Source organism: Photinus pyralis, unplaced genomic scaffold (genome assembly GCF_008802855.1).
Source record: "Photinus pyralis isolate 1611_PpyrPB1 unplaced genomic scaffold, Ppyr1.3 Ppyr1.4_LG7, whole genome shotgun sequence".
NCBI classification, from domain to species: domain Eukaryota; kingdom Metazoa; phylum Arthropoda; class Insecta; order Coleoptera; family Lampyridae; genus Photinus; species Photinus pyralis.
Window position 1 is genome coordinate 31,700,027 of NW_022170738.1, and position 27,200 is coordinate 31,727,226.

The 27,200-nt window shown below is 39.7% G+C and overlaps 3 protein-coding genes across 6 annotated transcripts; 2 read left to right on the forward strand and 1 right to left on the reverse strand.

Annotated features, from left to right (window-relative positions):
- The first annotated feature begins 2,173 nt into the window (after positions 1–2,173).
- LOC116176580 (protein tincar-like) lies at positions 2,174–11,962 on the forward strand. The gene is made up of 8 exons (XM_031495210.1): positions 2,174–2,230; positions 3,139–3,345; positions 5,670–5,854; positions 5,905–6,029; positions 6,080–6,371; positions 6,428–6,762; positions 6,905–7,013; positions 10,471–11,962. Exons 2-8 carry the CDS (start codon positions 3,195–3,197, stop codon positions 11,269–11,271), a joined length of 1,998 nt encoding a protein of 665 aa, XP_031351070.1. The 5' UTR covers positions 2,174–2,230; positions 3,139–3,194; the 3' UTR covers positions 11,272–11,962.
- Positions 11,963–16,329: 4,367 nt separating this feature from the next.
- Positions 16,330–18,410, reverse strand: LOC116176588 (facilitated trehalose transporter Tret1-like). Of its 4 annotated transcripts, none has more exons than XM_031495220.1 (5): positions 18,222–18,410; positions 17,946–18,051; positions 16,590–17,893; positions 16,478–16,531; positions 16,409–16,428 (listed from the first exon to the last, which is right to left on the reverse strand). In XM_031495220.1, exons 2-4 carry the CDS (start codon positions 18,016–18,018, stop codon positions 16,517–16,519), a joined length of 1,392 nt encoding a protein of 463 aa, XP_031351080.1. In that variant the 5' UTR covers positions 18,019–18,051; positions 18,222–18,410; the 3' UTR covers positions 16,409–16,428; positions 16,478–16,516. The 4 variants fall into 4 exon arrangements, 3 of the variants coding, with proteins under 3 accessions (XP_031351080.1, XP_031351079.1, XP_031351081.1); XM_031495221.1 differs by having other exon boundaries at positions 16,410–16,434; XR_004146468.1 differs by having other exon boundaries at positions 16,330–16,428; positions 16,478–17,893.
- A 5,777-nt stretch (positions 18,411–24,187) lies between these two features.
- On the forward strand, positions 24,188–26,235 carry LOC116177199 (solute carrier family 2, facilitated glucose transporter member 6-like). The gene is made up of 2 exons (XM_031496099.1): positions 24,188–24,704; positions 24,767–26,235. Exons 1-2 carry the CDS (start codon positions 24,638–24,640, stop codon positions 26,158–26,160), a joined length of 1,461 nt encoding a protein of 486 aa, XP_031351959.1. The 5' UTR covers positions 24,188–24,637; the 3' UTR covers positions 26,161–26,235.
- Positions 26,236–27,200: the final 965 nt, after the last annotated feature.

Genomic DNA, 27,200 nt, shown 5'->3' on the forward strand with positions numbered 1-27,200 from the left:
TGAACGTCGTCTGGCGCGCTTGTCGTAAATTTGGATTATGTCCCTATTTTAAATGTATGAAGCCGATTTTGTAATTAGGGGCTAATGTATAGTGTAACCCATTCGTACGAAATTTCATTTTAAAAACCGGTGTATAAGTGGTCGCACTCCATGTGATCATCGATGGGTGATATTCACCCTTGAATCATGAAAAACTGACCAATTGCATTTAAACTGAAAGTTGTGCTAGAGACGGTCACATTACGATCCCTAAACGGAATGGAACATTTCACCGCCCCCGTTTCATTGTCCATCGGGTAATTTAGGTTTATATGCGTGACCCAATTGCTTATCTAAGGCCGAAGGTTCAGTATGACCCGATTTGGTAAGTTGCAGCTATCTAGCTTATAAGAGCAAACAGATACATTTTTCACGATGGGAATGTGTACAGGTGTGCGGTTGGTGTACCCTCGAACTAGGACTGGTATTTTTCAGAGAGGGAGTAGAGACCAATTAATAACGAGCCGATCTGAGACAATTTTTTTTCGGGACCAAAAAAAGGCAGTTTATAACCTTCCTTTTTTACCTAAAATCGACTACACCAAAATTTCTCAGGAAAATACTTTTTCTTATTAATTTTGGTGTGTACAATCCAAAACAATTAGTACTTTCACGATTAGACTTCTCAATCAAAAGTTATGGACTAGAAACCAATTTCGAAAGAAAATTCAAAGGGCTGTAACTTTTGAACTAGTAGTCCAATCTTGGAACTGTTTGAAATTATTTATTTTACAGGCCACATTCTATAAGAAAAATTTTTTCCGGGTCGATCTGAGACAATTTTTTCTTCGGGGCTCAAAAAAAGGCGGTGTATAACCTTCCTTTTTTACCAAATATATACTGCACCAAAATTTCTCGGGAAAACACTTTTTCTTATTAATTTTGGGGCGTAGAATCCAAAACGATTCGTACTTTTTCGATTAGACTTCTCATCAAAAAGTTATGACTAGAAACCAATTTCGGAAAGAAAAATTCAAAGGCTGGGTTAACTTTGAACTAGTAGCGCCGCAATCTTTGGACACTGTTTGAAATTATGGATTCTACAGGCCACATTCTATAAGAAAATATTTTTTCTCGGTCGATCTGAGACAATTTTTTCTTCGGGGCTCAAAAAAAGGCAGTGTATAACCTTCCTTTTTTACCAAAAATCGACTGCATCAAAATTTCTGGGGAAAACACTTTTTCTTATTAATTTTGGGGCGTAGAATCCAAAACGATTCGTACTTTTTCGATTAGACTTCTCAATCAAAAGATGGACTAGAAACCAATTTCGAAAGAAAATTCAAAGGGATGTAACGTTTGAACTAGTAGCCCAATCTTGGAACTGTTTGAAATTATGGAATCTACAGGCCACATTCTATAAGAAAATTTTTTTCCGGGGCGATCTGAGACAATTTTTTTTTCGGGCCTCAAAGAAAGGCAGTGCTTCCCTTTTTACCCAAATCGACTGCACCAAAATTTCTCGGGAAAACACTTTTTCTTATTAATTTTGGTGCGTAGAATCCAAAACAATTCGTACTTTTTCGATCAGACTTCTCAATCAAAAGTTATCAGGAAAGTTATGGACTAGAAACCAATTTCTTCCAATGCTTACAAAACCAACCCCCTCTTAATTACCGAGTAAAATTTTGAAGGCTTCCAATGGCGGATTATCACTAAAAATGGCTATATGCCTAATTGTTTATCGGTTACGGTCTTTTGTACTACCAATACCGAAGGGCTGTAGCTGTTAAAGATCCACTCAATTGAAAACATACACCCGATCATCAATTTCCATGGACTGAATTCGCACCGAATTACTGTTCAAAAACCTAAAATTTAAATAAATACATTGGCCACAATAGCCCATTCTTTTTCAATTACATTAAAATAGACTCAAAAAGGGGGGTTTGATTTAGTTATTTGTTGTTGCGTATAGCATAAACAAAATTCAAAGAGCAGTCAGAAGTTTGTGCAATTGAAGTTAAAAACCACGAACGTTTACTTTTATAAACTAGAAACATCGATCTCATAAAAGGACGCTTTTTTACAGGTTTCCACGCCATTAATTTCCTTATCGCACGAACACGACGTTACAATCCTTTTTTTAAGTAGGTAATTTTTTACGTAGTCTTCGTCGATATAGCGCGAAAAATAAACAAAGTGCCAAACGTCGCAATCGTGCTAAATTTATTTGCGGGAACGTGGCGAAGTAACACCGGCTCTCATTTTATTATCCTTCATCAGCGGTCCCTTCAGGTTAATAAAAAATGACAACTTTCGGTTTAAATAAAGATTGATTGCGCGATCCATCTTTGGGAAAACTTTTGTGATGGGAGTTTGTTTGTCAATCATGTATTGCCAAATTGTATGTTCCTATCTTGTTAGTCACAATGAAAAATTAAGCAGTTCGCCAGAATTTCCAGAGTTAAGTTTGAAACTAACGTCTAAATGTCAGGATTATCAACATTTGGAAATTCCCATAGGATATCGGTTGCTTATTGAGCAAACAAGACGAATGGTCGGTGTGGCAGTTTAGCAAAATGGCCACATAATTAATACTGTTTCGATTTTATGGAAATTTGAACGAAAATTACTTTTTGATTAATGAGTTCTAATGCAACTAATTACTTTACGGAATACCCTTACTCCAATAGAGAAATTTAGCGGGAAATGAAAATACAAACGCACCTCGCTAGTGGGGATTAGGTAGCGGGCTTCTCGAGCAGCAATTAGTGAAGAGTGAGATTTCTAAATTTTTGCTGAGAAAATACAGCAGGCCACCCGCCAACCCACCATAAGCTTAAGCTTTCAGAATTGTGATTAATTAAGTGGAGATCTTTTACCTTCCGGTCTTTTTTACGGTTTGCTTACGAAGAATATTGTACACATATCCGGTTTAATGAAAGATGTACTTACCCACCCTTTCCAGTGGCTTCAATGTGTTATACAGATGGGGCTGCTAATGAAAATGCAATTAATCTTCCACAAAAGCACCAAAATAATTACTTATTTGAAAATGATTTGCTGGCGAAATAGAGTTCAAATTGAAAGCATACGGCCGCATAAATGGATTTTAATTGATCTTCATTTATACAACGGAAACTCTTTTTGTTTCAGAACAAGTGTGGAATACGGACCTCGATTTTATAATTCAACATAAGGAAAGTACGCTGATGAATTTTGTAACAATCTCTCCGATTGGAACTTCGTCGGTATTGCCTGTAGAATCACCAGAGAATACCAGTAGGCTAAAGGATCTATTTTTTAGTAACATTTTTAGTCATCTGAGGCGATGGTTTGGAAGCGACGACCACATTATGGGCGGTAAGTAAACATCAGTTCTCTATTATTGCTTCTAAAGGCACTGAAGATTATTTTTTTCCATTTTGGCATTTTATATCAACTCCATAGTAACCGTCATAATAGTTTATGACCCCCAAGGGGCATATCACTGGTCAAATTTGGACAAGAAATGCAAAAAAAAATTCCAAAAATTCCCAATGACTATAAAAAAACCAATAAATTAAAAAATAAAAAAAATACTTAATGTTTCTGCTATACTTATAAAATTGTTTTAATTTAACTGTATCATTAAGACTACAAAGAATAATAAAAAAACTATTTTAATCTAAACAGTGAAGTCATATTTTACTGAACCTGAACAAAAATAAAAAATGGAACTACATATGTATTTTTGGAGAACAAGCGATAAGACAATACATATTGAGGAAAGCTTGCGCTGTTGCTACGATTTCGGTGGCCCCCGTGATAGTTGCGAGGTTGCGCTGTAGAATCGTCTGGAGATGAAATATAAGTATGAAATACTTTCGTTGGGTACGTAGTTGGGCACCAATATACAGAGTGCAGAATTGGTTTGCTAACCATCGGTATTTTAATGGTAATTTCCTTATATTGAAATATTTTCTCCCCTAATCATTTTACCTATTCTACCTATTGATGGAATATAATCACGCAATTGTTTCGTGCAGAACTGACAGCGTCTTGATTTTTCGGTGTCCATTTTCATGCCTTTTCGTCAGCCATCAAAGTTCACTTCGATTAAGAAAAACAGCTGAAAGCGTAAGTTGAGCGCATGGAATTCTAATTACCGTCTGCCGAATATATATGGATCTCTGGCGATTAGACTTATATTTGGAAATTCCGAAGTGATTATTAGAACGGGATTTGCCTGTGCTGCTAGTGGAGTTTATACATTGTCATAAGTTGAATTTATTAGTGTACAATTTCATTAATTTATTTGTCGGGTACCTTCTTTAAGTTTTTGGCTGTAGATGTACGGTAATTTTTATCAACAATCGTTGCTTCATCTACGATTAGCCCTCTTATATAAGAGGTATGTAAAATTTTATGTCATCAAAGAAAGGTGGTTGCCTTTGATTTCTTTTAGGGTTCAAGCCCCATACACGTATTGTGTTAGATACTAATTCTTGTCCGATGTACAAGTTTTGTAACCTTGGGTTACATTCGACGCTCTTAGCTTACTTCGACATCTGTTTATAGCAAGTGGCCTTCTTGCTGTCGCCGGGGTCAAGAATGAGATTTAACATCGAAGATCGACCCTCATATTGGACAACTTCCATAGCCCTTTAGTGTCTTAGTTGGTAACTGTTTTGCCCCTTCAGGGTTATATGCGATTAAAGTAATTTGTGGACATCAGTACATGCTCAGTATCTTTGCCATCGAGTTTGAAAAGCGAATTGTGTTGGAGATCGCCACTTCTTTCTAAAGGGGTTGGCCAGTTAAGTATCGTACTTGGTTTAGAACCAGATTACTAGTAGAGCAAGGCCGTTCAGGCAATATTATATACCGAGCCCTGTGACTTGAGAGGTTTTTCTTTTTGATTGNACGAACTACCGTTGGCCCGTTTTAATGTGGCTGGTGTTGAGTTTTAAGCAGCGCCAATTCTGCCTGCTATATAAATTCCATTAATATTGGGTTTATTTTTTTCTTACAAAATACGAATAAAAATTAGGCATATTCTACGTAACAAAAATAGGTATTATGTAGGTCATAATCTAACGAAACTGGTATAAGAAACGTTTAAACTAATTAGGTAAATAAACGTTTTTAGAATTAACCTGACAAACGTATATAATACGTTTTTAATTTCGTAGTGGAATATTCATTTGTTTACTTGTTAAAATTATTTATAGTTTACTATAAGGAGATTGGTATAAGGAATACGTATTTTATACGATTGCATTATTTCGTGTTAAATACGACCGTTTTATATGTATATTTATTTATGATGCTTTTGTATAAACCTTTAACAAGGGAGGACACCAGACGTTCACTACTCAGAAGACTTTTTCTTCAAATAAGCAGAAGCAAATATGTGTTAACAACTAAAACCTCTGAACAACCGAAACTACATTGCAGCCGCAAAAATAATTAAAATGAGTGGCTAATTTAACAGAAGATAAATTTAATTTAAACGGGCCAACTTCTATAGGGGTTTACGTTGAAATTAATTGCATACTCCCTCGATTATAATTTCCTGGAGTGTTTCGATGACAAGTACAAAATGTTACCTATTTGTCAAGAAAGTGTCAACAATTTTCATTTGTGTAATGATCAGAGAAGGAGGTTATTCAAAATCCGAATTTTAAAACGAACTTTGCTTCCAGATACAGGGCCTTCGGTTAGCCTCGAATACATAAACTTAGCAATAAGTTTAGCGATATATTCGATACGCTACTCGGCTGTGTTTTGGGGAACAAATAAATGTCTGGGATTAATATTTTCCATTCAAATGCTAGTCAATAGCGTCCAAATTTTGACGACCTACGTTGGAATATCTATACTATATAAGGTAGGTGCGGCGATTGTACCTGCGTGCTAATTAATTGTGTAAATTCCCAGATTCTTGTAATGAAACCTCATCCTCCCATACAACTTAACCATTTGGCGATACTGTCACTATTTATATCTTCATCGCTAGTTATTTTATCGTCGAGCGTAGTACTTTACCTTTATGGACATACAAGGTGGGTAATATCATGGTATGATTTGCGTCTTGATCTTGATCAATGTGCAGGTTTAATGGATTCCTGAATAAGCAACAGGAGAAGAGAGTAATAGTGATAAGGGAAGGCTCTGGACAGTCGAAATGGAGTTGGGTGGCTTACTTTGGAGCTGTAGTTGTTGTTGTATTAATTACGCCCTGCATAGGACTACTAATTAATGATTTTGTTATTGTAAATAAAGTGTGCCAGAATAAAGCGGTACTGGTAAGTGCCGTTTCGTGCGTATTCCACGTTTTCATTTGGATCATCGTGTGGGGCTTTCTCTTGATAAAAAGCTCATGGACATTCAAACTGAGGGTTACTGTAAGTCGATAACAATTCACTAGTGCAATTAATACCCATTGAATGCATCCGTACAGGTGGGGAAGGCAGTTGTAAAGCAACCAGCATCTGTGAAGCTAGTAACGGATGTAGACCTAATGACACGCCACTCTCAGGATCCAAGCGTGCTGCCTTTACTCGTTGTAGGTAACGGGGAAACGTACAGCGTGGCCGATATTTCCCCGAAGCGGGAAATAATGAACATCATCGCAAAGGCGAAGATGCAACGGAAAAATGGAGACAACACTAACGGCGAACAGGTTTACTTCATGAAACCCACGTTAGTCTCCCCGAAAGCTTCGCCGGACGAAGAAGACATGACGTTCTACAATAGAGGCAATAAAAAGGTCACCTTTAAGGAACCCGTTGCACGGTAATTAGATCCTTTGCCATCTCCAATCGTCGCTTGTAGATCGATTAATTTGCTTATGGCTTAGCGCACTAAAAGCTTTCTTCTTTTTCTTTTTGTACATTAGAGTATCATTATCAGAGAACAAATGTCTATTTCATTTTAGAGATAAAATAGATTTCGATGATGGTGACTATGCAGCATTAAAAGAGTTACCATTACCATTACCACCCCCGCCACCTTCAGATGAGGATGACACGATCAGTGAAGCTGAGGTATTACCATTTGTCAACTTTTTGTATGTTTTGTTAGCGATAGTTTTTAAATATCATGATGTTAAGTCACATGTTTGATAACAGATCAAGGATGCTTTGTGTTGCTTTATGGCTATTGCCGTGTTTACTTGCTTATGGAATGAGGTCGACCCCTAATTAACATGGTGATAGCAATGTGGGCACCAGCATAATACATTATTATGGTTTTGGGAAATGATTTTGTTTACCAACGAACATGAAATGCCTAAGCTGACTATGTGTACTGAAATCACAGAAACAGTAAAACCAATGTACAGGGTGGTTCAAATTGGACGCCTTCTTATGGCAACACCTTCTCTTTTAAGAGATAAAAATAGAACTAGGTGTCTGGAGCTTAATTAGAAGAGCATAAACAGAATTCGGCTCTTTTTAATCGTTTGGCCACTAGGGGGTGTTTCTCCAATTTAGTCGATTTCTTCAATACCCCATAACTTTCTTATTTTTAAAGATAATTGATTTTTTCAAAATCTTTCTTAAAGCCCTTTTTATGTAGAATCCTTTGCGGTACACAGTTCTTATACAGGGCGTTTGGTTTTTCATGTACGACCCTAATCTGCATTTTTTCATATGGACCACCCTATATATTTTGGAGTTTTTGAAAAGAGCGTAAAATTTCCTAAATTTTGATATGTCACTTTTTGCATTTATATTAAATATTAATTGCAATATTGCATTTTATACATTTAAATATTTACACTACAGAAATTTAGGTTTCCATGGAGATCAAAAGATGGCAGGATTGTTTAAAATGACAATCTCTTAGTTTTCAGGGAAGTACTAAGAAAAGAAAAGAAAAGACAAGAAAAGAAAAGAAAAGAAAAGAAAAAAAAATTTATTGCCATGCAAACCTAGATGTCTGCAGTAAAAACATTATAAACATATTGCAATATTCCTAATCATATTTTATATAAATATAGTAAGTGATAGGTACATCAAAATTTATGAAATTTCACGGTCTTTTCAAAAACTCCAGTATGAAAAAATGTAGTTTAGGGTCGTATAAGAAAAATTTCCCTGTATAAAAAATGTGTACCTACCACCATCATGAATTTTACATTAAAAAAGTGCTCTAAGTAATAGGTATATTACCAAAATCAATTATCTTCAATAATAAGAACGTTATGGGGCATTAAAGAAATCGAGTAAATTCAAGAAACGCCCTCTAGCGACCAAACGATTAGAGATAGCTGAATTCTGTTTGCGCCAGTGATTTTCTCTTTAAAATTAAGAGCGTTTCCATACGAAAGTGTCCAATTTGAACCACCCTGTACATCCGAGACAATAAATTTATCGCTATCCGTTTGCAGTTGGAATTGTGTATCGTGGTGGAAATCACTTGTAGCCATTAAATGCATTTTGACAATTTTACGCGCTTTTCTCGGAAGCGTTAAATACTCGAATTCCATCCAAGTGTTATAAAATGGCACTCTTAGCCTATCTGGCTATCTCCCTTTTCTAAGACTGATTTGCTTAGGACTCTTATAACTCATATACTGGGGGATATTTCATACCCCCGCGTGTTTAACGTCAACTGCGATTTCCGCCTAAAACTCGGAAATTCCCAGTAAACTCACACTGTCTCACATAAAATGGACATTTTTATGGCCAATAATCCGGAAATTACGGATGCCGCAGTTTCCGAGTTTTCCCGAGTTTCGCTCAGAAATTTTCTTGATCGTTATACAAGGAAACCCTCTGAATGAAATTTACCAGGTAAAGTGAGGCAAGTGTATGCTTAGACATACTTGAATTTCCATTAACACCCTTATTCTCTTTAGAGGTTTTCTGAAAATGGTAATGGAAGTATCGTTTACTAATGGGTATTCCATACCCCCCAGACCTCTCGGTGCTACGTTTTCCACCACAAAACGTTTGTTTAGCCCTCGGGCCTCTCAGGTTTTTTAGGAGATTCTTCCCTCCGACAAAATATTGCAGAGGACGCAGCACCGGGGGGTCTATACCCCCCAGTAAAAAAAAGGTTCAATGACAATTTCCGGACAGTCACAAACCGCCCTCCAAAGGAGGAATGGCTGCATGTATCTCTGTAAGAAATATCCCTTGACCTATAAATAAAAATATAAAATATGGAAAAATTAAGTCTAAGTTTCTAGAGTTTTGGATTTAAGAGATAAGTTTTTTCAAACCTCAGAATCTGAAAGCTTGCAAGGAATTTCGCCACAATAGTCCAAATGGTGTGAAACACATGCCGACATAGATAATGAGCCACGTAGTTATTTTTTGGCTAGCAAAGAAATTAAATTCGGACTTAAACTCACCGTTTCCGACTAAAAATTGGAAAATTATATCCTTGAGCCTTGATATAAAGTCAAAATTTCCAAATAGGGTAGGTTTTCGGGTTACCCAATAACCAAAACGTTCGATCTAAACTAGAAAATTGCCATCTATATTTGTAAATTCGGATCCGAATTAGGACCTCCGGATCTAAGAACAGAAAATTTTAACCAAAGGTCCGAGCCTTCTGAAATACAGGAATTTCCAGATTTGTCGGAATTTGAGACTTTAAGTTAAAATTCAGTAAGAAAATGAGACATTTTTCGAGTTTAGGTCACCTTCTGACTTCATTTTTATACACTAATTACCAAATTTGGTATTTGGAATTTTTGACGTGAGGACTTTAAAATGGAAAATTCGAAATAACCTCTGATAATTTTCGAATTAAAGTTGAGATTTCCAAGTGTATTTTGGAAAAGGCTTCATAACCATATCTTCTTGGGATATTCAACTTTAAACTCAGAAATCTCTCACTGAAATGCAGCGTTTCCAACCTATTATAGGTACATGCAAATTTCCGTAGGTATCCCAAAATTTCTAAGGATCAGTGAAGACATGTGAATGAGGGCAAGTGTCGAAATTCCATTGAAGTAACGTGAATGAAAAATGGCATGTAAATTATCTACGAAAAAATAGGGTCACACTCATATTTTCTTTAAGATTTTCTTCCATACGAACTCGGGGTTTCCAACATTCAGACTGAAACTTAATAGCAAGTTAAATAGTCGAATTTCGGGGTTTTTGATTTGACTTTGGAAACATTTTCTTTGGCAATTGAACCTTGAAATCTGGCAGCTATTACTCTGGGAATATTAGGTTATTGACATTGCAATGATAAAAATGTCGCTAAACGGAAATTATTATATTATATTAGATACCATCATAATTGAACTGTAGGAAATCATTTAGACCTTCCTGGGGCTGTGATTTCAGTATTGACCCATTAATTAGGTATTTGGTTTTTAATTAACGTTACTCACCTATTATAACATTATCATTACACTCGCATACCTCACCATGAGGTTTTTTTCTATCTTTAAACCATTTGTCTATACTAACGGCTTATTTGCAAACTGCGTTCCTCCTCGACATCAACGTACAATAGTAAAGTGTAATTTATTTATAGATAACTACTGTACATACGGTACACTGCCTACAACGGGATTCTGCACTTCTTCCAGAGGAGTTAACAGCAAGATCTGATTCAATGAGTACCGGATCACCGTCACCTCCAGACCAACCAGAAAGTAACACCAGCGAATCGTCAAGCGGCGTTCATTCCAATGAAAGTTCAGAACATCAACCCAATATTGCACCTACCATAGTCCCTCAGCATGCACGCAGAGCTTCAAGTATAGCGAACTTGTCACAATGCCACACCAAAGAGGAAATCCAATGGCGTTCCGGCTCTCTCCAGCGCAACGTGCTGCCCCCAACTAACGGCTTCCTATTATCTACATCTCCGCCACCGACCGTTACTCAGCAACCCGAACACGGAATATGTGCGGTTTTATACGAGACGCCATCCGAAAGTACGGTAGTTATACGAAGAAAAGCCCCTCGACCTAAAACGAACGAGATCGCGCCCGGCGTGGCGATCAACGAGGAGCCATTCGGTCGCGCCACGAATATGAGGATGACTTCGTTTACTGAACATTCTGACCTAAAAGGCATGCAGATGACCTCGTCCACGCTCCCGCATTACCCCACGCAGCCGATTCCCACGCCGAACAGTTTCCCGCACTGCTCCACGATGCCCTTACCCCTGCAACACAAACCAAATGTTAGTAGTTCAACTAATTTAAGTATAGGGAAAAGTTGCAACATATACCCTAGGTTGCATACAACCATTCCGACGCATCACAACGGCGTCCGATTGTTTAGTAATACGCCCACGCCAAATCCATATCTAAAGCGACTCCTTTAGACCACATTCGTGTTTACTTAGGAAATTCAGCTTTTAACGTGTCAGCAGTAACCCATTTGGACTAATGCAGTGAAAAATAGTTAGATGTACTTAGTGTCTTACAATAATTAACCGACAGATCAAGGAAATTGAGTTGCTCAACAGCCAAGACTCCTAACAGTTCACATATTTACAGGGATTTATTCATTAGATTGCTAGAGCCTAAACGAACAATCTAACGCCGAGGTAGTACAATGAAATCACTGCGTACTGTGTTGGGAACGCAAATGAAACTGGTCTAGACGATAGTCCTGGACTTTATCAGTCGCATCCATTGTTTGCTTAAAATGAACCAAAGAAGTTATTGTCAAAATTGTTAATTTCCAAGATGGATTTCGGCTGGATAATTAAATCAATATCAAGGTGGCCATATCATGTTACCTACGTAATGAGAATATGAGTACCAGCCTAACTAGATAACATAGTCTTAAATTTTATACAAACTAGAGGAATTCCATGTATTATTGTAAATAATTGATTTTTTAATTACTGTTTCAGTGCAAATAATTTATGTAGTGCTTTGTATGTAAATTTACAATTAATCAAGGTGATTAAGTTTGATCTCTTTAGATGTATTATACGAACAACACTAATAAGACTTATCAAATGATAATAATAATATATCTCGAACAAATGTACAATTACGTTAATTTTTTATTAAATTTAAAACATTTTTTATAATATACATTTTGTTTAATACAGTGTTTATATGCGAAATTGATTTATTTCTCCCATATATGTTATTTTAAATCATGGTATTTGGATGCACTAGCTCACAGTGTAGCAGTTTGAATCCTGAAAGATAGGTATTGGGTTAAGGGTTAGGACCAGAAAATTGAAGGTTGGACAGTAATAAAGTGCCAAGTTCCTTGGTGAGATTTTGATGAGGTCAGGTCATGCGGAATCAAGTGGGTGCAATTTAAGAGTGATTAGGCTAACAGACACGTAAGGGTTACCAGAAATAACTGTTTTTCCTGCAATTGACTGTGGACTGTGCGGACTACATCTGTTGCATCTTAGCACAAAAAAGAGGGGTCCTCTATATAACTTTTCTTCGGTTTCGTATGTGTTTATGTTTGAGATGAAGCACTTTTACACGAATACTTCCAGGAATATTTACTGCTTGTGTTGTCACCTGTACTTTTCATGTTAAATTAATGGCAACCTATGCTGCAGTACAGCAAATGTACCTTTGATGTTGTTTTTTTGTACATGCAATTTATCATTTTACGGATTGTTTTGCTTTATCCAAACTAAACTGTTGTACTAAATTGATTGCTCTTGTTTTTCCTTTGCATAAAACTCTTTGCCACTCGTGTATTGACTGAGTCCACGTAATCGACTCCCACTTCCACCAACGCTTCTCCGACTTCTACCGCAAGTGCGCCGCCCACTACCACCGTTGGTGCGTCGGGCCAACAACGCCAACGCGCCTCCCATTACCTACCAGCGCGATCGCCGAGCAAACTATATACCGGTTAAGGTGACTCAAAGAGTCAAAGAGAACCACCACCAGCCCCTCAACCTGTTAAAATATAAAAAGGGAATAGGAGGCTGAAAAAAGTGAAGTGGAAATCGCGCGTGGGTGCAAAAATGATGTAAAGATTTGAGAGACGATTTTTTACGTTTAGTTAATCTGTGATTGAATTATAGTGCATTTTATGTTAATAAAGTATTCATTAAACATTTTAAAATAACACAACCTACTCCGGGGACCAACTCGAAGACCCCGTTGCCTTCTTTGACAACCTGGAGAAATACTTTTCCAAAAACAACGTCCCATCCGCTGCCCCCGCGCGCCTTGGTTTAGGAGGAACTTCAGAAGGTGGTGGAAGCTGTGCAACTACCTCCCCACTACGTACCCCCAAGTGCGACAATGAGATACGGAGCACTACGACAACCCGAGTATCAAATCCAGGCTGCACGCGCAATTCTACAACCGCAATCAGAATAAATTCGACGTCCTCTTCCTTCAGTGGAAGGCCCAGATGGATGCACAGCTGCGCCCCAATATTAACGAGTGCATTGCACTTCTCGCGGACTTATTGTCCAGGAGATGTTCAAAAAAGGACGGCAACGCCAGTTTGTGCGTGGATTACCTCAGGTCGAACGGTTGCACTCGGCAAGAACGTTCCACCATACAGCACCATACGGATGTTTCGGGAGCTAGGGATAGCGAAGGTGTTCTCCCCACTGACTCTCAAATCGAGATACTGGCAAGTCCTTTTCGCACCAGAACCTCGGGCGCTTACCGCTTTCTCGACGCCCAACGGCGGGCTCAATAACGTCTCGACCACCTCTTAGAAGTTGATAAGGATGAGGAAGTTCGTCATGGTATACCTCGACGACAGAGAACATCTTGACCACCTGCGAAATTTTGATAGAGCGACTCCAGCAACACCACCTACGCGTCGCTCAAGACAAGTTCTACTTTGGGTTTACCTCCGTGACATATCTGGGCCACGTAATCAAGGCAGACTTCTGCCGGCCACTGTCGAAAACGTTGAAACTCTCCGCGCCGCTTCTTGACGCACAAACAGCTCCGCAGTTCCTGGGCCTGACCAACTGGATATTTTACTACGTGCCCCGTTGTACCGAAATCCCGGCTGAAGAAGGGGGTCCGATGCACGTAGATGGTCGCCGCGATCAAGGCGTTCGAGTCTGCAAGTCGCCCTCAGTTACACACAAGTACTCTATCCCTCCGACCTCCGCTTACCTTTTGTTGTCCACACCGAGGCAAGCGGCAGCTGCGATCCTGTACCAGGAAGACCGAAATAAGCTCACCCGTTCGGCTCTCCTCCTCCAGGAGTGTAATTACGACGTACAGAATTGTCCTGGAGGGCACAACCAACTGGCGGATCACCTTTCTCGAAATCCCGTCAGCGGCACCACCACCGCTACCTGGATAGCTACCGACGCCGATGAGGAATTCGTGATACTACGAGCACAAAATCAACGTCTTACCATCAATAACGTCGAGATGGCCACACTCGTCGAATACGTGCGGGAAAACCTCTCTTAGAGAGTTTCTTCTACAAAGACGTCCCCAGTGTCGGCCGCTCATAGTCCCCGAGGAGACGCTCCCAACGTCGGACACTCCGAAATAGAACAAACCGCCAGGGCCATCTCCCAAATTTCTCTAAGTTGAAAGCTCGGGCTCGCCACTACATTCGAAGATGCTGGATTTGCACCGCCGTGAGGAGGCGCCCAGTACAGGACGCGACACTCCGACCCAGGCAGTCCACATTTCCATGGGAGTGGGCGGACATAATGGGACCGTACACCACCACAGTCACCGGGTTCCGCCAAATATTAATAATCACAGACCTGTTCGCCATGTGGGTGGAAGCCTTTCCGTTGCGACAACCACAGCCACCGACGTTACCATACAACACGAACTTTTCGCGAGGTCTGGATTCTATGTCCATGAACTTGGCAGGCCTACTACAGCAGACCATAGTTCTGCTTACTCATATCGTTAGTGTTCCGTTAGTGCACGTTAGTGCCGCTGAAGAAATCGTTAGTGCACAAAAGGAAACTTACTATTTTTAAAAAATATTTGTGGGCCTGCTAACTTCATGCCAGCAGACCCATTTGAGAAAATCGATTCAATCTTTACACTAGTTAAACTAGCAGCGTTAGTGCTCGTTAGTGCCGCCAATATAAACGTTAGTGCTCAAAGTGTAACAGCTCAAAACGTTGTAAAAGGGGGTCTGCTAACTTCATGCAGCAGACCCATATTTGTCAAATTGGGTCTGTCCTAATGCGAATTTGAAGCGGCTCGTTAGTGCTCGTTAGTGCTTCACATGCGAACGTTAGTGCTGCAAGGGATCCGCGTCAAAAAGGTACCAAACCACCTCAAAATTAAACCTGACTTATTGGGACCTGCCAACTTTACGCCAGTAGACCAACGAACCAAATCCGTTTGATTTTCTACTTTAATCGACCGGTAAGTATTAGTGCTCGTTAGTGCCGCCAATATAAACGTTAGTGCTCAAAGTGTACCAGCTCAAAACGTTTTAAAAAGGGTCTTCTAATTTCATGCAGCAGACGCACATCCACCCACGGGCGAAGATCGCCAGGAGGCCATTCGGCAGGTGCATCGAAAGCAATACCGCTACTAACCCACGGTCACCAAGTAACAAGTAGGGGCGCGAGTAATGGAAAGGAACCGTGACCAGAGAGCCGGATACTTCCATCCCAAATGGACAGAACCACACAGTAGAAGCCCTGACCGGAACCAACGCCTACTGGATCCAGAGGAATAATAACGAGCTCACAATAATCCAAGAGCGCCCCGACAACCGCCGGCACCTGCTCCACCCGTCTCTGCGGGAGGCTCTTGGGAAGTAGAGAGTACTGTTACGGACAAGCCGGCCAACGAAGCACGTCTGTAATAATTGGTCAACGCAGCTCGTCCAATCCAACACCATAGCAAGGCTCCCGCAACAAATACAAGGGTCGACCACCAGCAGAACCAGTAGAACAGGGAAAGTCTTCTTATCCCCTTAATGCGGCTTCTGGGACTGGAAGTCGATGTTCATCCATCATCCGCTGCAAACCAACAGCAGTCACTGCTAACCAGCAGCCGTCAAACCAGCCACCAAGCCAGTGCGTCCCACAGCGCAAATTCGCACCGGACCGGCAGCAGTCCAGGCAGCCGTTGAGCCGCCACGCCCCGCCGAAGCAGTCCAGCAGTATTTTTATGATGCTATTCTGTTGACATCTGAAATAAAATGTCATTTCTAACCGCGATTGTTACTTTATATTGCTAATTCCCTTTAATAAATAAAACACAAACTGCACTGCAATAAATGATAATTCAAGGTTACATGCATTCTACCTTCTTTCAAATTGCTGTACAGGGAACTCCCCGTTACAGAAGGAATTTCGTTAAAAGTTAGGTACTTCAACAATAGAAGCAGGTAAAGGAATTGTGACAACGCTGTGTAGTTTACGCCCCTAACATTTCCATATGATTTACATCCTGAACTTTAAGTGTGAATCGCATTATAAGGTCCAAGAATTGTCTAATATTCTGTGCAAAATGAGAAGTCCCGTCTTGTTAGATTAGCGATTGGGATTAAATAAAACAAGATGCACATGTAAATTTATTCACTGAAACTAGAAACTTAAATTATAAAATAATTGTGACCGTGTTACATACCTTACGAGCAATGGCACTAATACCATGACATTCTAATTTTTATTCCATTGGTACCTGCATGATGAATGTTTACAAGTTAGCAATGTTGTACTCTACTGTCCTGTTCACCTACTTTCTGATTACATAATTCTTGAGTTTCGTGTAACGATTTCTTCTTTGTTTCCGGTACCATGAATACGCAAAATGTTCCCGCAAATAACATGTAGGCCCCAAAAATGTAGAATGGTGCATTTACACCAATATATGCATTTGCGTACTGGTATATAAGCAAGGACGCGATACCGCTAACACTGTACAGCATGGAACCAAAGGCGCACCCCATAGCCGTTAAGTTCCTGGGAAATATTTCTGCAGACAGTAAGATCGGAATCAGTCCTATGCCCCCTTTTTGGGTAACTCCGTGCCCAACGATCGCCACAATCGGTACCCAACTGAAGTGGGTCAGATCCCAGCCGTTGCCTTTTGCTGTAAGATATATCGCTATAAACATCAGGAAAGCCGATGTGAGGAAGCATGAGAGGATTAGCAGCATTCTCCTTCCCAGGCAGTCCAATAATGAGGCACCTATCAAACTTGAAATTATTACAACCACTGCGATCAGAACGCCAAATGTGCTTGCTGAGATATTCGCTGTTAGTTCCGAAAAAATAGTTTCCATATTCATCATTAACACAATAAACCCACTGAAATTGTTGGAAGCGTTGAGAACCATTGTTATTATGAGCGCCTTTAAATTCCCCTTGGCTGTAAAGATGGAGATAAAACGTTTGATGCTCATGTCAACCCCACATGCGACAATGATCATGTCGTCTATCTCTTCGTCCACATTCTCCACTGAACGTAACCGCATTAGTTGTGTTCTAGCTTCCTCTTTTTTGTCTTTAAGCAATAGGTAGTATGGACTTTCTGGCATCATAGGGAATATTAACAAGATGATAACTACAAGAGCTGCTCCGAAAATATACGTGTTAATGGTCGCAGTATAAGCTCCAAGGGCATACACCGTTAAAATTCCAATAGGTCCCATGATGAAAACGATGGATCCTAACCGACCCCGTATACCTTTATCAGATATTTCAGTAACATAAACTGGCGTGGTTATATAATTAACTTGTCCTCCAATTCCTGCTAAGAGACGTGCAATTATTAGTGCTGTTGGTGTTGTTGCAAATATGAAAAGCACCCATGCCGATAGTTGAATAACGCAAGCTACAAGTATTGTCATTTTGCGCCCGATTTGATCCGATAAATAGGCCAAAGGTATTACTGCCACTAAAACTCCCACCATATAACTATTCTCCAACCAAGGTACATCTTCCCTTGTGACTGGGATGGGCGATGATGGTGAAAGTAATCGGGGGATTATAGGTGAAGACCAACCGATATGCATTCCATCTGATACCGCATTTAGCGCCGCTGCGACAATGAAGGATTATTTAGAGGTTCATATAAAAAAAGAGATTCTTACCTATAATTGACGCAAATGCTTGAAGTCGCCTTCCTGAACAGATTCTTTTAAAGGAGAATTTGTGCGGCTCCATGGTCCCGCATAAAATAGACAAGGATAAGTCCTTCTGAAAACAGAAATTATGTTGCTAACTTGGGAAGGTTGGCTAAGTTTCTTTGGTTAGTTTTAGACCTGATAACATTAATTAAGGTTCGAATTTAGAGATTAAATTTCGTCTTAGTAACCGAGATTACAGAGTCGGTTTTTATAAAAACAAACGATTTAGTAGATACTTGCTCATTTATCAACTGTAGCGCCGTTCTGAACGCCTACGCGAAGTAAAGAAATCACCAGAAGTATACCAAAATGTGGATAGTACACAGGTCCATAAAAGAAACACGTTCACTCAATTTTAAGGGTGAAAATTAAGAGTGATGCACGTACAGATTATATACTAGTTAGGAATTCTGAATTGGAATGTTTCCGCGCAATACGCCATAATGAGAACTGCGGGCGGATATGAAGTGTTGATTTGATATCAAATTGTCGATTTTCACATATTATCGTTTTGCATGTTGATATTGGGGTTGTTCGGAAAGTCATTTCGTTTTGTGTGGTGAAAATGAAAGACGAATTTTTTAAAGTGTATAAACATTTTATTAAATTATATATTCTCCATTTTGGTCCAATACCTTTTGTCATCTTTCGGGCAGGACATTGATTCCACGCTCATAAAACTTCTGGTCTTTGCTAGCAAAATACTGGTCCAAGTGAAATTTGACGTCTTGATTTGAGGTGAAGGTCTTCCCGTCCAAAAATTTTGCAGAGACCGGAACAAGTAATAGTCTGAAGGTGCCAAATCTGGAGAATATGGTGGGTGTGGTAGTACATCCCATTCAAGCTGTAAAAGCTGTTGGCGGGTTACCAAACTTGTGTGAGGTCTCGCATTATCGTGGTGGAACACTACACGTTTTCTATTGACCAATTCTGGCCTTTTCTGTTTAAGTGAATCGTTCAATTTGTCCAGTTGACCACAGTACACTTCAGAATTAATCGTGGTATTGTCCGGTAGAAGCCCAAAAAAAACTATCCCTTTGAAATATCACCAAACAGATAGCATAACCTTTTTTTGGCGAATATCGGCCTTCGCAGTGGTTTGAGCTGGTTCACCTTTTTTACTCCATGATCTCTTCCGCTTAAAATTTTTGTAAACAACCCATTTCTCGTCGCCAGTAGTGATACGCTTCAAAAATGGATCATTTTCTTGACGTTTGAGAAGCAAATCACAGTCGTTAATGCGCCGAAGCAAATTTCTCTCTGTAAGAACATGTGGAACCCATATATTAAGTTTTGAAATAAAACCAAGACGTTTCACGTGATGATGAACGGTCGAATTCGATAAATGTAACCTCTCAGCAATCTCACGAGTTGTTATTTGACTGTTTGCATCTACCAATGCCTTTATTTCGTCTCCATCGGCTTCAACGGGTCTTCCAGAACGTGGTGCATCTTCAAGATCGAAATTGCCGGAACGAAATTTTGCAAACCAATTTTGGCATTGTCGTTCGGTCAGTACATCTTCTCCATACACATCGCATCATTTCCGCCTTGCCTGAACTGCATTTTACCTTTTCGATAGTAAAAAAGTAAAATATGCCGAAAATGCTGATTTCGATTTTCCATCTTTGATAGGGCACCAAACAAAAAAATGGCAAAGAATCAAACAAAACTCTTACCATACAAGCATTACTATGTCAGCTGTCAAAATATTTAATGTTTATGCGGCTTAAGTGTAAAATTGGCTGTGAAACAATACAATTAGGTTCTCTGTTGAAGAAAAACGAAATTACTTTCCGAACAACCCGATAGAAAAATGTACAGTGTGGTATACTCCATTATGAAATCGACAAATTCGAATATTGTAGTCATGATCCTGCAGTTTTTTTTTCTAAATTTTTTGCTTGTCTGTGAAAACGTAATAAGTATATACTTCAGGTTTTTGGCGCACATTTCCTCAGAAAACCCACCTTGGTTAGTATGACGGTTGTATACCAGATGATCTTTGATTCGAATCCTGGTTTGGTCGTGAAAGTCAAGTGAGTAGGGTAGGTAGACCAACCCCAGTTGAATTGACAACATAAGGGTATGGAGCCAAAAGGACTAAAACTGAAACTGAAATAGTTAATTTTTAGAAACATTCGTCTACATCGCTCATGGAAGACAAGAATATGCTAAAAATTCAATTTTATATGAAGCAGTTTTTCATATGAGCTGAATGCTTACACCTAAAAGTTTCTGCAAATTTTTCACCAACAGAAGCTACCGACGCGTTTTTCAAGTAATAAGAGATGAAGAGGAAAAGAATGGCCATTTCATTTACAGAAGGTTTACAAATAGAAATCATTTAGTCAATAGAGAGTTATGCTTCATATTATGAAGACTGTACATGCATTATAAAGTTACCAGAGCAGCATACCTATTCTTCAGAACCGTCTAAGTAGTACACTGCCACTGACACAAGTTGCAATGATTTTGTGTCCAGCTGCGCTCTGCCGGGATCGACTGTTTATAATCCTACATTGAGACCGTTTCCTGGATGTAGAATTGACATTGGCCATCCAGCTGCACTTTGCATGGACCGGTCAGAGAATCCTCGTCTACGTTACCACATTCGATCTAGAGCTGCAGTCAACCCCTAGCACAGGGATTGCGACATCCGACCCAATATTTACCATACTTCCGCAACAAAGGATCGGCAGAATTTAAATACGCGAACCCAAACGCCAAGAAGGCACATGAATTGGGCAAGTTATCCATTACCCTTCTACAAGCGACTGAGACTGGTCGCTTCGCTCTAGTCCAACAAGTCTACTTGTCTATATTTGTATTAGATGAGCTTTCGTGCAAAACCGGCTATATCCAAAATTAGCAAAAAAAAAATTTTTCTTCTATTTCAACCTTTACAGTGCAGACTATCGATTGGTGCAGTTATTTCGATGCAAAAGGGGTTATTTCATCTGTATATTGCTTTTTAAGAAGTAGCTTTTGAAGCAAACTCGGCAAAATCCACTGTTATGCATCAAACTCAAACAAAAAATTTTGCGGAAACCCTGTTGCAACTTCCAAAGAAAAATATGTTGTTAAACAACTGGAACACGATTGGGAACTTTGTGATATAAAGGCTGTAGAAGAACATCATGAAAATGTCAAGGGTACTGCAGAGATGAAAAAAATACAGGAGCTACTGAAGTTGAAGCCTGTCGAGTTTAAAAACACCAAAAAAGAAAAAGAAAAGCCTCATGCATCCTATGAACGAACAATTTGGACCAGAGTGGAAAGATAGAGTAGGCTTACAGTGGTACAAAAAATTGCTGTATTCTGAAGAAAAAGGTACCGATGGAGAAGTTACTTTATGTCTTAATTTTTAAGATCTAAATGTTTGAATAAAAAAATGTTTAGTAGTTATGTGGTTTTTAATCAAATCCGGCTATACCTCGTTTCTTTAAAATTTCTGGAAAATGAAAAAAATTCCAATATGTCATATCTAACCTCTATAAAGAACTTTTTTTATTTTTTGAATACCTGGCAGGCCTTGCAATGAGAGGTTTTTGCCGTTTTCCCACAATTTAATGAAACTAGATTTATCCGGTTCTGCACGCAAGCTCCTCTAATGTAATCTGAGGTTTCATTGTTAAGAATTGCTCTAACTATTATTATTCCAAAATACGTTAACATTTGGCATCCTCTAGGCGGGGACTATCGACAGCAACGCGCTCCGACGACACTCACGCCGATACAGACGATAAAACGACGCTGGCCCAGCACAAGACAGCAATTACATCTGACAACGGCCCGTAGTTCTTCTCCGTCACTTGGAACGCCGCGCTAAGGCACTGATTCCACCCTCAGGACAACCCGGTATGGACCTGCATGGAAAAGATCCATGGGACGCCGAGCACCGATTGTGTTGTACACCCTACGAACACGAAGAATCGCCGCCACTGGAACAAAGCCCAGCCACGCCAGCCACACTCTCCTCGGATACAAGTTTCCGCGCACAGGGAAGTGGCATGCGAAACCTGAGCCGCCCACGAGAGCGTAACTCTTCTGTACCCGCTGCCTCCGGTGAATCTAATATTCCCCCCTTCGTTCTGTGTCCTTATTGCTTTCTGGGTCACTTCGCAATTGGTTTCCTATCATTCCTTCCCCGAGATTGATATCCTCTTGTGCTATCATCAGCGTTGGCTGGTTCCAAGGTACTAATCATCAGATTAGTTGTCTTCTCTTAGGTAGTGTCTTACTTCTACCATACCATAGTTTAATTGGTAGATCCTTAGCTTGATTTTGCTTCGAACTTCTTCTGACCAGAATTCTTTGAGGAACTGTGAACTGAATTTTTGGAAAGCGGCCTTCCACATGGACCTTAGACTACGGAAGGCGGGGACTCGTAACACCCAATCAGACGCAATGTTGCGGCTTGAAGCAAATTTTCGCATTGCTTGGTGGCAAACAAAGCTTTTTTCCTTTTTGTTCTTCCGAAGAGATCTTTGCATTTTCGTCCGTGCGTGATTGTAAGGATATAAAGTGACTTTATTGTTACATTGTGAAGATGATACGGTATGGTTGCTGCTTTAATTCTACGAAAAATGACTGTCGGCGGCAATGTCTGTGGTGGCAAACAGAGCTAAAATCTGCTTCACCTTGCGATCATTTTTTATCCCTCCTTTATCTTTCCTTCTCTAAGGTTTGAACGTACCATCAACCCTTTTCGGCATTGTTCCGAAATGTTTTAACTGCAATGGAAGGTTTTGTGTTGCTATTTCGATATTGCGGACTTCTTTCATGGTCGTCATAGTTTCTTAATGTCTTTGGCGTATTTGCACTCTTTCTTCATTTAAATTAATTTTTTCACCCATCTCGTCAATGGCGCTCATTATTTGACGCTTAAAATATTCATTTTTATCGTCAATTTTCTCTTCCTTATTATACAGTTGATCATCCTCTTGTTTCATAAGCTCTTCAGTGCATCCTACAGATGTCTTCTTGTGTTATCTCTAATTTTTCTTCCAAACGGCTCAGTTGATCTCTTAGTTCTTTATGGAGTGTATCAACTTTATTTTGGTTTGCTTCGACTTTCGTTTTTACTCCCCCTTGATCTTTTATTTATTGAAAGTGCTTTATCATTACTGAAAGTATTCTAATATCTATTTTTGGTACTTGTGTCTCATAGATTTCTATTATTTTTTGAATTTCTTCTCATCATATTCTTGGCGACTTTGTTTATTGCACATTTTGTCCTCTTGAGGTTTCCTTGCCCGATTCTTGAATCTAGATCATAATTCCATTAAATTTTTCCCTATTCATAAGAATATATCAGGGTTGGATTGTTTCGTCGAGCCTCTCTGTTGGGCGCTAAATTGTAACGGGAGCTACAATGGGAGTTTGGGTTCCTCCGATGGGTGTCAATATCTTTTCAAATTGAGTTGCACGACTATTTTTATTCATCTTGAGCTGAGCGGTTGACCTTCAAAGTATAGTACCTACTTTACAACATACCTTGGGAGTTGCGATGCCTTCGAGTACTGAGTAAAAATTGGTTGGGAAGAAAATTAGATAAACAATTATTCATTTTCAAAGGTATGCGTAAAATTTTGAGATAATTCGCTCACTTACAACTTACAAGTTGATTTGTCACACCATGTTCGATACCTTGATGGCTGACGAAATTCTATGGCAGGGTAGCGTGATGACGGGCCTATTTTTCTCAATGTTCATTCTGTTTATTCATTCAGAAGTATATTAAGGGGTTGATGCTGCTCTGTACGATTCCTCTTATAGTTCCTATTATTCACTAATCTGGTGCGGACTGCAGATCTTCCTAACACATGAGAAGAATTGCCATAATAAACACAACGTAGGAGTTCTATTCGGGCCACCTAGTCCGAGCCGACTTCTACAGAGAGTTGAATATGGTGCGAAACGTCCCACACTTCGCCATGAAAGTAGAGATAACTCTGCTCGTAGTCCCCCAGAGTGTATGCATTAATATAGGGTAAGTCAAGATTGCAGTACCGGCAGGTGACCTCTAAGATCACTACACCTACATAGGTATAATTCGAATTTCACCAGGTCGTAAATTATAAGCCAGTATTTTTCCAAAAAAAGGTTCCTTTCTTTCAAAACTTCCGATTTCTTACAATTTCTGAACTTATCGTTGTAATTCCTCCAGGAATGATAAACTTTACTTGAGGGTTATGGGTATTTTAAAGACATGCTCGACCTGATGGAAGGCACCATGACATTACTTGTAGATGGAAGGCGCGTTATCCGCCATTGTTGCTTTACTAAAAATGATCATTCATACGAACTGAAAACTATAATCAAAGTGCGTACCTGCTCAACCCTTATCAATGCTCCACAATCCACATGATTGTGTGCGACCTCCTTTTCTAGCGGTAGAAGTTAGGTACGCTTGAAACTGAAACGCTCAACTAAGTACCTATAATTTCGACGTTTCATCATTTCAAAACATCGAGTGTTTGTATTTTGTTTTGGTATCTGCTCCCAAATAGGTAAAAAAACAATCCGTCTGCAATATTTTGAATGAAACCTTATCAAGAAGTGAAAATTCATATTTATCAGCAGGAAGTCGGCAACTTGTTTTTTGACAGGACAGGAATCAATTATGCACAAAAACAGCCACTTCGAGTAGAATGGTCGTGTGCGACATAAGTCGGATTTGTTCTAGAAAGTACACTCAAGTACTTGCATCGTTAACAGGTGAAAATTATTTTTTAATTTGTTCAAGGAGTAAAGGTACGTTCTTAATCTTGACATTTTAGGTGCGCTAATCGCCCTGTCTGATGGAATGCAACTGGGTTGGTCATCGCCAATGGTGCCAAGGCTGTTACTGCCATCATCTCCGGTTCCAATACGGAAGAGCGAAGTAGTATGGATAGAGAACGCGTATCTGTTGGGAGGTTTAGTGGGATTATGGTTTACAGTATATTTGTCAAATAAAATCGGGCGAAAGGGCGCAATTTTAGTGGGGGGCTGTCAGAGTTTGCTAGCTTGGACGATAATGAGTTTGTCAAGAGATTCCTGGGTACTGATGTTGGGAAGATTCATAGCTGGAATAGGAGCTGACATCAACTACGTAACGACTCCAATGTACATTGCGGAAATAACACACCAGAGCAGAAGGGGGCGCTTGGGATGCACAGTGTTTGTAATGATGCACATCGGAACTTTTTTGGTGTACGTCATTGGGCCGCATATTCCCATAGTGACGACAAGCGTAATTGGTGCGGCGGTCTGTGTGATACAACTATTAACATTTTCAGTGATGCCCGAGAGTCCGTACTATCTAATTATGAAAGGACATGATAAGGAAGCCAAGGATTGTTTACGAATATTGCGAGACTCAGCAAATTTGGAGGAAGAGTTCGATGCCATGCGCGATGCGGTAAAGGAGGAAACAACGTCTCCAAGACGGCTGCGTGATCTTTTTCAGAGCAAGAGTAATCGGAAAGGACTTTTATTGACGGTTGTTTTGAATATCCTACAAGACTTCACTGGGTGTACTGTCATTGTCATGAATTTGCACACAATTTTAAGTGAATTCTCACCAGTAGGAGCGCCAGTAGCAATTATTGGCATCGTCTTTTCAATAGTGTTGGTGATTTCGTGTGCGACCGCTGGGTATCTGATGGATGTCGTGGGTAGAAGAAAGCTTCTGATAGTATCTTGCTTCTTAACCTCAATTAATCTTTTTGCGATTGCCGCTTATTTGACGGTGAATATAACGGGAATATTTACCCCACATTTGGAGTGGGTAGAATACGCCTCACTAATAATATACGCGATAGTTCAACAAAATGGCGTTGGAGTAATTCCGAATGTAATACCGGCCGAATTATTTCCCACCAACGTAAGGGCTTATGGCTGTACAGCAGGGGATGCATCTTTCATTATAGGCAGTGCACTGTCCATCTTTTTGTACCATTTTATAGTTAAATACGTTGGAATGGACGTACCATTTTACATGTTTGCTATCTGCTCTTTATTTGCGGGCATATTCTCTATATTTGTTGTACCTGAAACTACGGGAAAGACCTTATACGAAATTCAAACCATGCTGAACGCAGGTGGGAGTCGTCGCAAAAGGATGTACACCTCTGAATCGAAGCGGAAACTGAACTCGAACTCTCCTTGTGAATCAGATGTGGACAATTAGCGACAATAGTAACATAACATATTATGCAGTACACAGAATGTATTGTAAAACACTCTAATATAACTAATTAAGACAAAATTGAGCTAGTGTACACGTACATTATCTTCTTTCGTTTATGGGGTTCGCACCATAAGATAATAACTTTTGACCGGTGCTGGCCCAACCAAAATTGTTGGAAACCTCGCATGTTAGGGTGACACAGGAGATTAAAACAAGCTTGAAATAACTCGAAAACACAGGTCTTGCCTAGGCATGAAACTACCCTTCCAATTTGCTCTCTACTTCTTATGACTTCCTACACTGAGTCGCTCCATTTGGTTGTCTTCGTCCCCGATCTCCATCCGCTCCGTGTTTGAGCGCGTCTGCCGTCTTTTCCTTAGTACCTTCTCCCAGGGAAGCTTACCGGCATCAAGCCTAGGCAAGACCTGAAATAATCGTTTTTTACCCTTCGGGAGAAAACTGTTAATATGTCATGTCTGTGCAATCGGCTTGACCCCTATCTGAGAAGTGTTTGGAGTCTGACGACTCGGGGATGCGTACTGTGACACCTGTAAGAGGTAATAGTTTGAAGGTTAGTAAAAGAACCCTCCTATTAAAATGCAACATATTTATTTATTTCCAAAGACTAACTGCTTTCAGGGCACAGAAAAAACTAGGCGGGTTATCTCGCACCCTGATTCCGTCGGAGGTGACGCTTTTTTAATTTCCTTATAGTAATGCTTGATAAAGTTTCCTTTCCCCTCCAGTTCCCGTTGGCCATGATCGTGTCCAAAGGAATGTCATCCCCATAGCGTGAGGACGCTACAGGTATGTATCCCGAAGGGAAGGTAATTCCGGTTAAAAAGTTATTACTAAAACGGCCAAGAGGAAAACCTGGAAAATATTTTCAAGTTTCTGAAATGGCCGCTTGGGGGCGTAATGTTTCTGTGAATTTCGCTATAATTAACCTAAAAAAAAGATACCTGGTCTTTAAAGTCGAGGATACTCTGAATCTTTTTTTTTTCATAATGTTTTTTGCTGTATCTCTAAAAATGAAGAGG

What these genes read in the sequence shown, in the direction of transcription:
- LOC116176580 (XM_031495210.1), top strand. Translation starts at nt 3,195, where the DNA reads ATGAATTTTGTAACAATCTCTCCGATTGGAACTTCGTCGGTATTGCCT. An exon ending in TTTAAGGAACCCGTTGCACG is followed by an intron (nt 6,763 to 6,904) that starts GTAATTAGATCC and finishes ATTTCATTTTAG; the next exon opens with AGATAAAATAGATTTCGATG. An exon ending in ACACGATCAGTGAAGCTGAG is followed by an intron (nt 7,014 to 10,470) that starts GTATTACCATTT and finishes ATTTATTTATAG; the next exon opens with ATAACTACTGTACATACGGT.
- LOC116176588 (XM_031495219.1), bottom strand. Translation starts at nt 18,018, where the DNA reads ATGGAGCCGCACAAATTCTCCTTTAAAAGAATCTGTTCAGGAAGGCGA. An exon ending in AGCATTTGCGTCAATTATAG is followed by an intron (nt 17,894 to 17,945) that starts GTAAGAATCTCT and finishes TCATTGTCGCAG; the next exon opens with CGGCGCTAAATGCGGTATCA.
- LOC116177199 (XM_031496099.1), top strand. Translation starts at nt 24,638, where the DNA reads ATGGTCGTGTGCGACATAAGTCGGATTTGTTCTAGAAAGTACACTCAA. An exon ending in AGTACTTGCATCGTTAACAG is followed by an intron (nt 24,705 to 24,766) that starts GTGAAAATTATT and finishes TTGACATTTTAG; the next exon opens with GTGCGCTAATCGCCCTGTCT.